General features: G+C 45.2%; 1 protein-coding gene across 4 annotated transcripts in view; it reads left to right on the top strand.

The window, feature by feature from the left end:
• The window catches only part of FARP2 (FERM, ARH/RhoGEF and pleckstrin domain protein 2), a 74,584-nt gene that overhangs the window by 38,045 nt on the left and 22,462 nt on the right, over window positions 1-14,077 (top strand). For 3 of the 4 annotated variants that reach the window (XM_035900041.1, XM_035900042.1, XM_035900044.1), the window contains 6 exons: window positions 668-815; window positions 2,078-2,173; window positions 3,305-3,468; window positions 3,616-3,684; window positions 5,045-5,102; window positions 5,723-5,963. In XM_035900041.1, coding sequence (XP_035755934.1) covers window positions 668-815; window positions 2,078-2,173; window positions 3,305-3,468; window positions 3,616-3,684; window positions 5,045-5,102; window positions 5,723-5,963 — 776 coding nt within the window. The remainder of the gene's footprint in view (window positions 1-667; window positions 816-2,077; window positions 2,174-3,304; window positions 3,469-3,615; window positions 3,685-5,044; window positions 5,103-5,722; window positions 5,964-14,077) is intronic. The other variant, XM_035900043.1, reaches the window with a different exon arrangement.

Genomic DNA, 14,077 nt, shown 5'->3' with positions numbered 1-14,077 from the left:
GGGCCTTGTTGCCCCTCCCCCAATTGCCCTGGGCCCATGGATCCAGCCTGTCCAGGTCCCTCTGCAGAGCCCTCCTCCCCCCCAGCAGATCCACACTCCTACCAAGTTTGGTGTCATCTGCAAACTGGCTGAGGTGTGCCCTTGATCCCCTTGCCCAGGTCATTGATGAAGATGTTAAACAGAGCTGGCCCCAGCACTGAGCCCTGAGGGACACCGCTTGTGACCGGTCACCTACTGCATTTAACTCCGCTGAGCACAACTCTCTGGGCCCAGCCATCCTGCTGTTTTTTCTGCAGCGAAGAATGTGCCTGTCCAAGCCATGAGCTGCCAGCTTCTCCAGGAGAATACTGTGGGGGACGGTGCCAAAGGCCTTGCTGGAGCCCAGGCAGACAAGTTTCTAAACTGAAAAAGCTCCGAAGTAGTTAACATTTGTTTCAGTGCCTCTGTCCATGGGATGTGTTTTAGGTTGGTCACCTTGCCATTGCATATTGCTCCTATTACAGAAGTCGCGTTATAATACTGAACTTGGAGTGAAACTGCCCAACTGGAGGAGAGAGAAAATCCTCATTTAGTGCCAGAGTTAAGACTTAAGCGCATTAGCCACGTGGGTAATACTGTAGAATCAATTTGTTCTTAAAACATCACTTATTTTTCTTCCCCGCCATAGGGGTCAAACTTCTGCTGAATCAGACTTCCAGGTGCTTGAAATAGCTCGGAAACTGGAGATGTACGGCATCAGATTTCACCTTGCATCTGACCGTGAGGGCACCAAAATTAACCTGGCTGTTTCGCACATGGGTGTGCTGGTCTTCCAGGTAAGGTGGGGAGAGCAGGTATGTGCGTGCGTCTGTCTATCAGCAGCACGTCTTGGCAGCAAGTCTCTCATTCTGACTTCGGGTGTGTCTGATAATTTTAAGACTTAGCACATTTTTATGGTCAAGGGAGTTTCATTTAAGCCCACAAAATATTGTCTGGTGCGGAGAGAAGAGCATCAAAACCAACAGTGACGCCAAAGTAGGTTTTTCATTGTCTGTGTGAAGTTACACGTGTGTGTTCAGATAAAATCCTCAGTTCATTTGGTACCAACCTGGAACAGGTCTGTAATCCTGGAATTTTGGTTCAGTTTCCCTTGGTTTAACATTCCTGTGTATTTTTGCTGGGATGACGTTGCTGTTGGTCTACAGAAATGCTGTTTCATTGGTGTGTTTGGACCAATTAGAATTACCACTTTGTTCGTATTAAACATACGACTTGATGACCAGAGTGCTGTTTGTGAACGCAATCATGATTTTCCTCCTCCCAAAACACACAGGCAGCCAACCTACTGAAATATTTCCATTTGGGCACCAATTTTCCATTCCGTTTGTGTTGTGTCTTACCTGTTCTTTTGTTGCTGCGAGGCAGCTTCTCTTCAGACACGCATCAGCCACTGCGGTTCTTCTCCGTCCTGCCCAGTGGCCTCTCAGCCTATGAGGCTTCCATCGTTTCAGCTCATTTGGGTCTTGAAGTGCCATTTTTCGTCTCCCTTCGCTCATAGAGGGCGAGCCGGGAGCTGCTGCGGTAGCCAGTGCTGACAGGGTCCTTCCCTGAGGTTCTGGGAGCCAGTGGTACAGGAGCAGGGTGAAGGCAGAGCCTGGTTTTAGCCCAGTTTTAGCCAAATAAGCAGGCTTGGGAGGAAAGAGCTTGGCAGGATTCCTCATGCGCGTGGGCAAGAACTCCTCAGTACGCTGCCGAATTAGAAAAATCGGAGGAAAAGGAAAGCATGTTAAATAAAATCTTGCTCGTACCATAAAGTATGCTGGATTTTGATGGGGTTGAGACATTCCTTCCCCATCCGGTTTTCTAGGTTTTCATTCCGTTTTCCAGCATCTGCACAGAGGCAGGCAGGCATTCCACGCTCGTGGCTACCCCTGTATTCCCTTGATAATGTGAATATTGTCACCAGAAATAAAAAATCTGACAGAATGGGGTGGGGGGTGAGGGGGGTGTACATGCACATGCCCCCAACAGAATTTTGTTCACTGCTCTTACTTCTGAAACTCTTGCAAAACTTTTAACCGTTATCATTTTAATTCAGGGTAATACGAAAATCAATACCTTCAACTGGTCCAAGGTCCGTAAACTGAGCTTCAAGAGGAAACGATTCCTTATTAAACTCCACCCAGAGGTCTGTGTAAGTTTTATCGTAGTAGTAGACTGCTTGGTATTGAAAAGGAATATGTATACTTAATCTTATTATGGAAAATTTGGAGTTTGTAATTTTATAAAGCAACTACAGTGGCATAGGCTTGGCTTCCTCATTCAAAAAAAAATTCAAAAATCTTTCCTTTCTCACCCTGTGTCTGTCATCTCAGATTTTTGGCTTTCGTTATCAGCCTCGATTTATCCTTGACATAGGCATATCCTTGACATGTGTAAGTGTAAGACAGAAAATACCCCAGCTATTTGGTGCCTGACTATTTCCCCCAGGAGCTTGCTGAATACGTGCTGTTCAAATGAAAAATCTGGTAGCCAGTCCCTGCATTCAAATGAGAATCACCTGATGTACTGCAGGGAGGAATAGATGGCTGAGGTGATAGCCTTGGAGCTTGATTTTAAGGACTGTGTGATTATTTTTGCCACAGCCTTCTCCATGTGTCTGCGTAGCCGCAGTGTTATTTTCCATGCTTGGCTGCTTTGTAGTAGATGCTTTTGATTGCAGGTGTCATCAAAGCTGTTGCTCCCACACTGGGTGACTAGATTATATTTAACGTGGGCTTGTATTAAAATGGGGGGGGAAAAAATACTTGCATGTCCTATAGTTATGTGTGGCAAGGAACCCTGGAGCAGCATGCGCCATCTGCGTGTGTACTAGTGTGCCTCGCAAAGAGACCCTCAGGAATTTCATGGATAACTGTACTCTGCCATACCCTGTATTCTCCAGCCTTGTCTAAATCTCAGCAAGTAAGACAAGCCTCAGAACTTCTAAGGAAAAGGTATTTTGAAACCGCTACTGTTTCACATAAATGTTGTAATTCCTCTCAAATTACTGGCTTTATGATCAGTATTCTTAAGGCGGGTTATATTGAGCATGCTTCTAAGGTCAAGTGCATTGTAAACTTTTTTACAGTTTCAAAGTAAACAAATATTTTTGAAATTAAATGATTTAACCTGCATTCAAAATCACGGCCATTGCTTTCCAGCATATGAGAAGTGACTTAGCGAAATCCTGCATCTTCCCGGCATTCAGCCTTTTTGCCGGTGCCTATTTCTACTCCCCTTTTTTCCACCATTGCTGTTTTATGTGCCTGTGTTTTGTTCCCAGGGCCCGTATCAAGACACATTGGAGTTTCTTTTGCGAAGTAGGGATGAGTGTAAAAACTTCTGGAAAATCTGCGTTGAGTATCACACGTTCTTTAGGCTCTTTGATCAGCCAAAGCCAAAGGCTAAAGCAGTGTTCTTCACCAGAGGGTCATCGTTCAGATACAGGTAGGGAGAAGTGTCACGGATTTGTTAGAGCTGAATTCCTTATGTCTTAGACAACAAGACCAAAAGGAAAAAAATACTCTAAAGTCATTCCATCTGTAATCCTCATCCACTGCTTTTTATAACGTTTGTGCTTTTGTGGGTTCACAGTGGCCGGACACAGAAGCAACTGGTGGATTATATTAAGGACAGTGGGATGAAGAAAACCCCATACGAAAGGTGAGTAAAAATACGGTTGTGAGGTGGAATGTAGCCGAGGCGTTCACAGCGCCCTTACTTCCTAAATTTCCGTGTTTCTAAATGATGCTTGGAGGCATGGTCGGTTGCTGAGTTCTCAGTTAATGAGGTCTACCTCAAATATAACGTAGCTGAACTAAATTTAAAGAGATGATAGCTTTGTGGTGCTGTGAAGAAACTTGGGAAACAGTCAGTATTGCATTGTCATGTCTGCTGGCGATGTGTGACTTAGCCATTGCACAGCTCGGTATGTTTCAAAGGTTCACTGGCATTAGTGGGGACTGACCTGTCTGTCACGGTAGCTGTGCAGGCAGCCGGCGGCAGAGCGCCTGACTGAACGCGGGATCTGCAAGTCTGGAAACAGGACCTTAAATACTCAATTCATTTCTAAGCGTAGAAATAAATAAAGAATGAATGTGCATTTTCAGTACAAAATCGTCATTTTATCATTCATTATAAAATTGTCCTTGCATCATAAAACTGCATTTACTTATTTGACTGTGAAACCATCCTGTCTACATCCAGAAAGCTCTTCATGGTCCTTCACCTGAAAGGTTATCAGAACTTAATAGGGCTTTGAAGAAGTTTGCATTAATCTACTATTAATAAATATTTTTAAGATGTGATCTTAAATACTCAATTCATTTCTAAACATGAAATAAAAGAAGAAAGAATGTGCATTTTCAGTACAAAATTGTCATTACTTGACTGTGAAACCATCCTGCCTATGTCTGGGAAACTCTTCAGAGCCTTTCACCTGAAAGGTTGTAGGAACTTAATAGGGCTTTGAAGAATTGCATTAATCTACTATTAATAAATGTTTGTAAAGTCTTGGGCTCCTGTTGAGCTCCTTTTCTGCATGAAAGATTGATTTCCTAGTAAATTATTGATGTTTTTATTGACTGACCACGAGTGGGATGTGGGATACCCCTTGTTGAGCTGTAACACGGAGACTTCCATATGCCATAAATGCTGCGGTTGACTGAATTGTAAGCAGCTTGTGAAATTGTTACAGATTTCCTCATTCTGGTTTTGAAGCCATTCGGTTGTAGGTGTTCATACCGATGACAAAGAGGTTAAACTAAGTGTGCTATTTAGCCTGGTCTCCTGCCCGGGTTGCTCTTGAGTTCTCCTGCAGTAGTAGGAATGCTTTATTCCATTTTCTGTACGTTTCTTACTCCTGCGTTCCTTAATTTACAACTTGTGTGACTTAAAATCTTGAACTAGTTATTAACTAAAATACAGCTTGAGACGTTTCTGTTGGCTACTAGAATGGCAGCAGCTGGGTGGGGAAGGGCTGGCTCATGTCTTGGGTGCTGACGGGATGCTCTCTCTTCCGCAGGAGGCACAGCAAAGTCAGAGCGTCCACTCGTGCTTCCAACACCGACGCACCAAAACAGGTCAGTTCTGCAGCGCGCTCCATCCTGCAGGCAGGGGAGCTGAGAACCAGCTTCCTGAGGTGACAGTGAAGGGAAGGTGACCAGGGTGAACCGTGTGTCTGGATCACCTTCGCTGTTCAATCTTTGTCCCTGGTCCACGGTTCTTCTTTTTCTGAGTGGTATCAGTTTTGGTAGTTGTAGCCAATGGAGCCTGAAGTGAGCGACGTTTTCCTGCGGCCTGGAGAAGTCTTTAAGTTCATTGTGTAGATGCCTTCTCCCATCAGTGGCAAGAAACAAGCATTTCATCGCATGGGCTTGCTTTATGTGCGAAAGGCTGAGGAGGCATCACAGGATTTTGCTGTCATTGTCTTGTGTTACTTTCTCTTGTGGATGCTTTTTTAGCAGAGGCTGTAAAATACGTGGATTTAATTTTCTAACCATTTATCAGAATTCAGGAAAAAAAGATCTTGCCTCTTACTGGGCCTGCTGGATCTGTTTCTGCATGCAATGTTTTGTTTGCCATAAAGTGGGCTCTTTTGAAACACGTAGTCCTCCTGCATCAGGAACTGGGTCTTGCATTTGTTTTTCTGTATTATAAAAAACTTTTTATGTGTTCTGTTTCTACTTTTTTTTCCTCTTAGAGTGTCCCATTCACTGAGGGCTTGAGAACCCCAGGGTCTCCTGCCTCAGCTGCTGCCCCCTTCCACTCAGTTCACTCATCGTCCACTCCTCCTCCTGTCCTGCCCATCTTTGCAGAAACCGGCCCTTCCTCTTTGGACCCCCGAGCGCCATACACAAGGAGTCTGGAAAAAACCACTGCAGCGCCAGCAGAAGAAGCGGGGAGGAAACTGATGCAGCAGCCTGGATCTCCCATGCTCCAAGGTGTTGGGTTTGGTAGTGTTGCAGGAAGCTGTAACCCTGCTTGTCCTGTTGTTGAGAGTGGTTGCGGTTTAGGTCTAGCTGTAGGGAAAAGCAGTAAGGAGGGCAGGGTGGCCATTTGTAAAAATGACAGTGATGAGGATGACTTTACCGCAGGTGTGTTCGTTGCTGAACAAGAGCGTCAGCATGGCAGTCGGGGTGTCCCTCTTTTCACATTGACAAATTCACAGTTACAGGTGTCAGAGGAATTTATTGATGATGACCCAGCAGAAATTTCCTTTTTTGCTGGGGGCTCTGAGGCCTTTTCATATGTGTACAGCGGTTTAGAGTTAAAGGGCTCTGATTTTTCTAAGTGTATGTCGGAGTCACCTGGCTTAACAATGGATGCCCTTCAGCAAAACACAGTCTCTTCTCAGTCAAGCCCTGACAGGTACTCAACTGAGGCAGTAGATATGAATATGGAAGATGAGTTTGAATTTGAGGAAGGGAGCGATTTCAACAGCAATGAGAGGCCATCAGACACCTCAGAGCTTTTTGAGGTGAAGGCCCAAGCAAGTAGAATGCAAAGCCTCCTGAGCCCATCTGAAACGAGTTCGCTCATCAACAACCGCTCCGAGAGCAGCTCCCTCAATAATTTGCCGCTCAACGGTACATCCTCCCTGCACGCGTACAGCTCCGCCAACCATTCGGAGGCCAGCTCTATGGTGAACTTCCCTGCCTACTCAGTCCGCTCCGAGTCCAGCTCAGCCTTCCAGTTCATGGACATCATTGACCAGCTGGAGCAGCTGAGCTGTCCGCCTACCACCACAGAAGACTCCAGCAGCACAGACACGGACTCCTGTGACTCCGAAAGCGCTGCGCCGCTGGATGTAAACCTTTTCTTTAGCAACCCTTTTGCTCAAGCCACCAGTGAGAGCTTTGCTTTTGACTTTCAGAATAATTTAAAAAACCTCACACAAGAAGACTGGACAGAGAAGGCGCATGTCAACTGATGGATTCTTGACTATCGTGACAGATCCCTCAGTGCTGTGCAGGCTTAGAAGTCAAGAGGGTGCGATGTCAGCCACTTTAAGCAAGAAAACTCTTAATCCAGTGGCTGGATTTTAAATCACATAAGGCAGTTGATTTTTTTTTTTTTTTTTTTTAATTCTTTTTAATGTACCTCTTCGGTTTCCCTCAAAGCATCCTGGCTTTCATGCTGCATTGGATGCATCACACTGCATCTGGAATGTGTTATAATGGGCTACAACGTTCACGAAATACTGCATTTAGGAAAAACCACTGATTTCAGAGAAGTATCATCAGCTGGCTCATGCAGCCATCACAAAGTACAGTATATCGGGGGATTTTTTTGGCTATAAACATATCTGTCAGAGTCCTCCAACGCCTGAATGCAACAGTCACTTTTACACATGCTTGTTAGCAGGCAGCTGCATCCAGTAAATTAGCTGGTTTCCTGCGCTGCAGTGAGAATCCCCATTTGTGGGTTGTTTTTTTTTTTTTTATTTCCACAATCAAAAAAAGGACAATCTTCAACTCAACTATGAAGGAAAGTTCTAAAGTATCAACCTATGCAACATGTCTGTGGTATATGTCAATGAATAAATAATCTACATGGTAGTTTAGGAGGAGGAATGTGCGCACACTCAAATGAAAACAGCAGTCGCCAAAACTTCTCATGAAGACAATCGTTGTGTTTCCTGGCTGCAAAGGGCCTCGGCAGTCCGGCAACAAACGCGCATCCTTCTGCTTTGCAGCAGCTTGGAGACACATGCATAGACTATAAAAGCACTTACTGCCTTTTGTCTCACCTTCTTTTTTGTTATTTAATCACCGCATAAAAATGCTTACAAATGAATTCATAAAAGTGTCCTTTATCTGTGGAAGGCAGGTAGTGGCAAACCTGGTGATAGGTTTAACTTTTCCTTTAAAAAACAAGCTGTAATTCAGAAAAACACCGTAGTCTTTGTGAGAAATTGGGGGGTTAGGAGGCGTGAGTACTGTAGACAGCAGTTAGAGCTTCACCGCTTCTATAAACTCCTGTAGTCAGGTGCCTTGACATGAGACGTTGACCTGTGAGTGTGAAAGTGTAATTGAAGAGGTGGTTACTGAACTGGTCGCGTCTACGCGGCAATGTTTGTTGAGGTGAAATAGTCAGGGCTGCAAAACGTCCTTCCCATCTGCCAACCCGATGGACTAGGGGGCCCGGAATTCTGAGCTTCAGCTCCTATTAGGTCTTTTTTTTTTTTTTTTTTTTTTTTAAGAGTATTTTGCTTTTGTATGAGCAAGAATGGGAAACACGTAACATCTGACAGAAGCCTTGTGATGGAAAGCATCATCTCCTTCAGCCACTTGGGTCTGGGGCTCCCTGCTGCCCAGTTTTGAGTCCTTCGCAGTTTCCACCAGGAGCAAGTGCAGTACCAGTACAGTCAGCGCCTCCAAAATAAGCAGTTCACACTTACAAGCATAACTTCACGCTCGGTATTATTTATATCAGTTCTTTTCAGTATGGTCTTGATATATTGTTAAAAGACCTTAATTCTTTACTCAAACATTTAAAAAAATGCTATTATTTCTCAAAAACTTTGAGGTAATTCCTCTCAAGGTGTGGTAGAACACGAGGAGGGAAAACCTCGTTTAGTCAACAGCTTCTTCTAGTTCCGTTTTTACCACGGTACGATGGTTCTTCACAGCACTTGCTTTTACGCCATGGTTGCTGGGGTCAGGTGGAATCACTGCTGTTCCTTGAGAAGCCTGTCACCTTTGCCAGCAGCACAGGAAGTGAAAGCACCTTTGGAACGAAGCATTGGTGTGGACCTCCAGGACTATACTGCAGTTATGTTGCTCTTTTTTTGTTTAGAAATGCTATAGTTGGTTTTTTTTTTTTTTTCCTTCTGTGGAATGTGTGTTCTGGCTCTTCGTGTGGCTTTGGTTGTACTCGTGGAGGTGGTGCCATGGACGTGGATGTGATATTGCTTACATAGGCACGTGGATGAGTCTGCATGCAGCTGTGTCCAGAGCTGGTACCTCTAAGTGTGGTTTTAGGCGGTTTGTCTGATTGCCTTCCCCAGCTACCTACGTTATCCAACCTAAGAAAGGAAACCAACAGCCTGCAAACTCTCTCAGAATCAGGGGCAAACATGTAGACAGAGGTTTAGAGGAAGGCTGTTAATGTCTTGGATCTTTCAAAGAAAGAAGCGGGATTCAGCTCTTTACCTACAACCATGTCTGCTTCCGTTTCACATTCTGTGCCTCAGCTGCAAGCATTCTCTCTAAATGTTCTAGAATTGCTTCAGATGGGAAGAAATCCAACTAAATTCTCTAGGTTTTCAAAAACTCTCGGGAGAAAAGCTACCTGAGTTTTCAATAAACGCACTGGGCAAACCCAAGAGAAGGCTTGCCAACACCTTTTCTTGCAATGCAGTTAATTCAGAAAGGCGTCTTCCGTGTTTTGCTGCTTGTATTTTGCATCTGTGCAGATCTTTTATTGGCAATTTTAAATCTCAGGGATTTTTTTTTAATTATTTTTTAAAAAAGTAGTAAGAGTCTTAGTAACGCCCCTTTTGCTTCTGAAGGAATGGGAGTGACCAGGATCTTGGTCCCGTAGCTTAGAGCAAGGTGTGCGGAGCCTCAGGGGAGGGTGGGGTGGTGGGGAGCTCCCACCCAGGTACGGAGCTCCTCAGCTGAAGGTTTTGGTTACAGGTGTCACCAGCAGCACTGACCTTCACACCACCCCAGTCTTCTTTGTACCTGGATTTGGGGTGCTTGCCCAAAGGTGATGCCGGTCAGCACCTGCAAGCCCATTCCCTCGCTGGGATTGCACGCCGCTGGGTACTTGCAGTTGTGCGAGCAGTCGGCGCTGCTGCCTGTGCCCCTGCCGGCTGTGTCCCTGCTGTTGCTAACTGACAGCATACAGCCACCATGGCTTCTTTCTGGGCTTTTCTCATTTTCAAAGCTGTGTGTCTTCTGAGGAGGTAGTCGCATGCTTAGCTCTGTTCTATTCATGGTTTCCCAGATAGGCACAAAAGAGGAGAAAATTTAGTTCCTAAGTAGAGTTTTTATTCTAGCAAGAAAGCTGTGAGCCAAGGTTCTTCATCATTTCCTCCAGGGGAATGAGCTCAGATTCACTTTCCAGTAGAGATGGAGAGAACAGCCTGCCTTCAAGGGAGCAGGATGGCTCAGTGCTTCGCAATGACCTGGAGCACCAGTCGTGAGTTATTGTATTGCGGTAGAGCCAGGCTCCCTCTTCTGCTCTGGCTGTCTCCTGAGGAGGCAGAAGGTGAGAGAGGGCAGGGCTTTCCCTCCTCTCTCTGTATCGTTTTTCTTCTGGTAGCGTGAGGGAGTTGGTGAACCTCGGTGCAGTGTGGTTACATCCCAAGTACCAGTGATGCTGCCAAGCTTCCAGTGTTTCTCCTTGCGGTTTGTTTTGTTTTCTTTTTATAGTGTTGAGTCTACTCAACTTAGTTCCCGGTACTGATTTCTGTTTTTTTTTTTCTCCTGAGCACACAAGTTTTCTTTTCAAGAAGGTGAGTGGTATGCTGGCAGGCGCAGGGTTGGTGCCAGCCTCCAAACTGAGAGAGCTGGGACCCTCACAGACCCCGAGCAGTGAAAGCTGCTGCGGGAATTGTTTGGCATGAAAAATGGGGGGGGTTGCATAGGAAAAATCGGAAGATCTTTGTTGAGTATCCTGTGCGTGCTGGCCTTGAGAAGAAAGCGTTTGAGGAGCTGTGGTAGGAGCAGGTGAAAGCCTAGGTGCAAACCCTTGCTTGTCCCTGGCAAGTGAGCGGCTGTCCTCTTCCCTCCCGGCACTCTCATGTCTGCAGGTACGATCCTTCACGTTTGCTATCTGCTCCCGTCTGTGGGGACGTACTTAGGTACTTCTATTTCTAGTCAATGTCACAGTTTTAGTGCCATGTTTTTCCAGTATGGAGAGAGCTGGGGGGTTTCCAGGCTTGTTCTGCTCCAGATTGGCTCTGGCCCCTCGGTGAAATGGGGCTGTTCTCCGTTCCTCCACTGTTCTCTGATTTTAGCAGATACACTCAGCCATATGAAGCCTGTCGATGGCTTTTCAAACTGAGCTGGACCGGTAGGTTTAGCTCTCGTGGCACTCAACTTGTGCCTTGCAGTGCGACTGAGAGACGCCAAGAAACGCCTTTCTCGCACGGGGAATCCAGTCTGCACCTGCAGTCCTGTGTGCGTATGCTCGCAACTGCCCGATGCTTTGACACATTTACTAAAAGTAAAGCACGGCATCAGAATGGTTTTTATCTTTGTGTCTGCAGCCAGTGGAGCTCTCTTAATTTGCACAAAACACGGGTCAGAGAATACTCTCTGACCTATCCACCACCCGGTTCAACGCCGGTAAACTTTACCAGCCTGTGTTATCTGTTGTGTGTAGACTTTGTAGTTTTAAAGTACTCACTCATTACTCACGCTGTGTATTTCCCAAGACTTACCATATTTTATCTTAGGATGGAATGGGGCGATATATTGATCTCTCAACTTTCATTTCCAGGGAATTTCAGAGTTGCTGGATGATACCAAGTGTCAATCTCCTTTTTCCTGTGTGTATTTGTATCGTGGCCATAGGTGGCTTTAAGGGATTTTTTTTTTTTTTTGGTTGGTGGCTTGGTTTTGGTTTGATGTTGGGGTTTGGTGTGGTGGTGGTGGTTTTGGTTTAGTTGCAGATCTCGATAAGGGTAAGATTTCACGGAGACATGAATAAAAGTCGTTATAATTTTACATGGGTTTTGGTGCAAACCTGTCGGTAAGTCATTCCCATTATTGTCATTTTGCAATGTGTTTGAAGCCATAATTACCCGGTGTTGATTGAATGAATGAGTACGCAACACAGTCTCCATTGTAGTCCTTTAGCTGTCACTACCTGTCAGTTTTGGTAGCTCTTACATTGCACTTGCCACAAATGCTCTGTGTATATGTCCAGGCCTACAGATACGTGCTCTGTATGAATATGGGGAGGCTTTTCCAGTTCCAAACATGTACTGGGAAATCCACTTCATTTATTACTGGCTCCTGGGCTATCGTAGGATCACTCCAGCAGCTGAGCGGTAGCTTTGCAGGTTCCAACTCTGGAGTGTGGTTAACTGAGCCCCCTTTGCGGGTAAGGTGTTGCTATGAATTTTCCAAAGTCACAATATTCTGCTGCTGCTGAAACACACCAGGCTCCGGTGGCAGCCAAACACGTGGCTCGTGGCAGCCCCACAGATGGGGAACAAACACAGAGTGCCCCTTTTTCAGCAGGCAGGGTGGTACGTGTGCCTGGGTTAGGGTGGCTCCCCCTCAAATAGGTGCTGCTCCTTTCAGGAAAGGATTACATTAAGAAAACAAAGAGGGCTGGAAAGTTGGTAATTGATCTCTTGAACTCTATCTTTTATATGGTAAATGTTTTTATGGAATTACATGTTGGGATTTTTAATATCTCTGTGTCTGTTCAGATTGCTGGTTACCCACCTACAGATTTGTACTAATTCATAATTTTAATTGTTTATGCAATAAAATAAGGAAAACTTTGATATAAATGACAAAGTGGGCTTTTTAGCTTTATTTTTCGTTACCCTTGTGTTTGAAATAGAATAAATATTTGTTCTTCGAGCCAAGGCATCTTAGAGTTTTATTGCCGAGTTTCTCCAGGCAGTTTTCCCCTGCACACCATTGCTGAAAGTAAAGCCCAGCTGGGGCAACTGTCAGTGGCTGCTTTGCAAATTGCCTGTTTGTGCAGACCTTTTGCTTGAGCTACAAACGAGAGCCTGGGTTTCGTTACAGAAATTGTGTTTATTGTGGAGACCTTTTCTTTTAACCTGGGTATGCCCCTCCAGCATCTCCCCTGATGTTTGGTTTTGTTGGAAGCCTGTGGTTTATTTTAAACACAGGGGATGGAGGGAACCGTGTGGTTTTGGGGTTGACAGTTCTCTGTCAGGAGTCGAACCGACATATGGGCAAACCCTCTTTTCCTGAATCGTGTGAACGTTTGCTGGAAACCAGTCCGTAGTGCTTGCACAAGTCACCCGAGTGGTTTCTCAGCTACTTTGAATTGACAATTTTTAAAAATTATTCCCCGTCTTATGTTTGCTGAGTTATAAAATAATGAATGCACCCACTCCAAAAACCTTTGCTTTTCAGCAAGGAGGAATTATTGGGCAGAATTGACCCTGACTTCCTTCCCGACATCAGGAGACTTTGCGTTACTTTGTTACAAGGGTTGACTTTGATTAACTTCGCTTCGATAATTTCTATTGCAAAGTTAAACCAATTTTACACTGACTTAAGGAAAACATGCACCTGATGTAAAGAAGTGATTTAGGCGGGAACCCCTGACCGCTTACATCGGTGGCGCTGCCGACAGAGGCTTGCACAGGGCCATCGTGTAAGCACAGACGGGTCAAAGCTCTCCATAGAGCAGAGAGGACTCTGTTGAACACCGATAGCGTAGAATTTTGCAGTCTATAACAACAGACACATGTTCTTTCTTGCCTGCAAATAGCGTAGCCTTTACAATTTGGGGGGAAGGTGGCAAAATAAGGGCAGTTGTTTCGGATCCTGGACGCAACCGCAAAGCCAGGACCGACATTAGGGCTGTCCTACAGTACCACGTGTAGGTGTAGCTTCACTGGGGTGCGTGCCAAGTGCTGTAAACATGTTCTAATGTTTTATGTGCTCTGTGCCCAGCTGGGGGTAAGAAAGAAAGAAAAATCTTTGAACTGAAAGTTTCTTAGATAATTTTTTTTAGGCTCTTGGATTATTTTTTTTTCCCCAAGATTCTCTATCCCCAAGTATCCCTCATCATTTTAAAGGGAGGGTTTGCAGGGGAGAAAAATGTATTAGTTGTGGTATAGCTCACAGAATCCTTTCACTCTGGAAATAAGAATTGGGTCTGTGCGTGCAATGCGTTTGGCAGGGCTATGAGCGGGCTCCCGTCGTCTTCTGGTCAGTCACTGTGGGGCTTTAGCATAAAAAGAATCGCAACTGTTTGAATTAGTAGTAACAATGCTAATATAATAATAAAGTTATATCTCTAAAGGGAATCAACCAGTGAAACGCAAGGGGCGCTCCCTCCTGATAAGGAGTCCGGCTGCTACCATCTGCACCCCCACTACGTT

Source organism: Egretta garzetta, unplaced genomic scaffold (assembly GCF_000687185.1).
Source record: "Egretta garzetta isolate BGI_Z169 unplaced genomic scaffold, ASM68718v1 scaffold448, whole genome shotgun sequence".
Taxonomy (NCBI): Eukaryota; Metazoa; Chordata; class Aves; order Pelecaniformes; family Ardeidae; genus Egretta; species Egretta garzetta.
The sequence above is the reverse complement of the archived record's forward strand: the minus strand, read 5'-3'. Positions and strand labels throughout refer to the sequence as shown.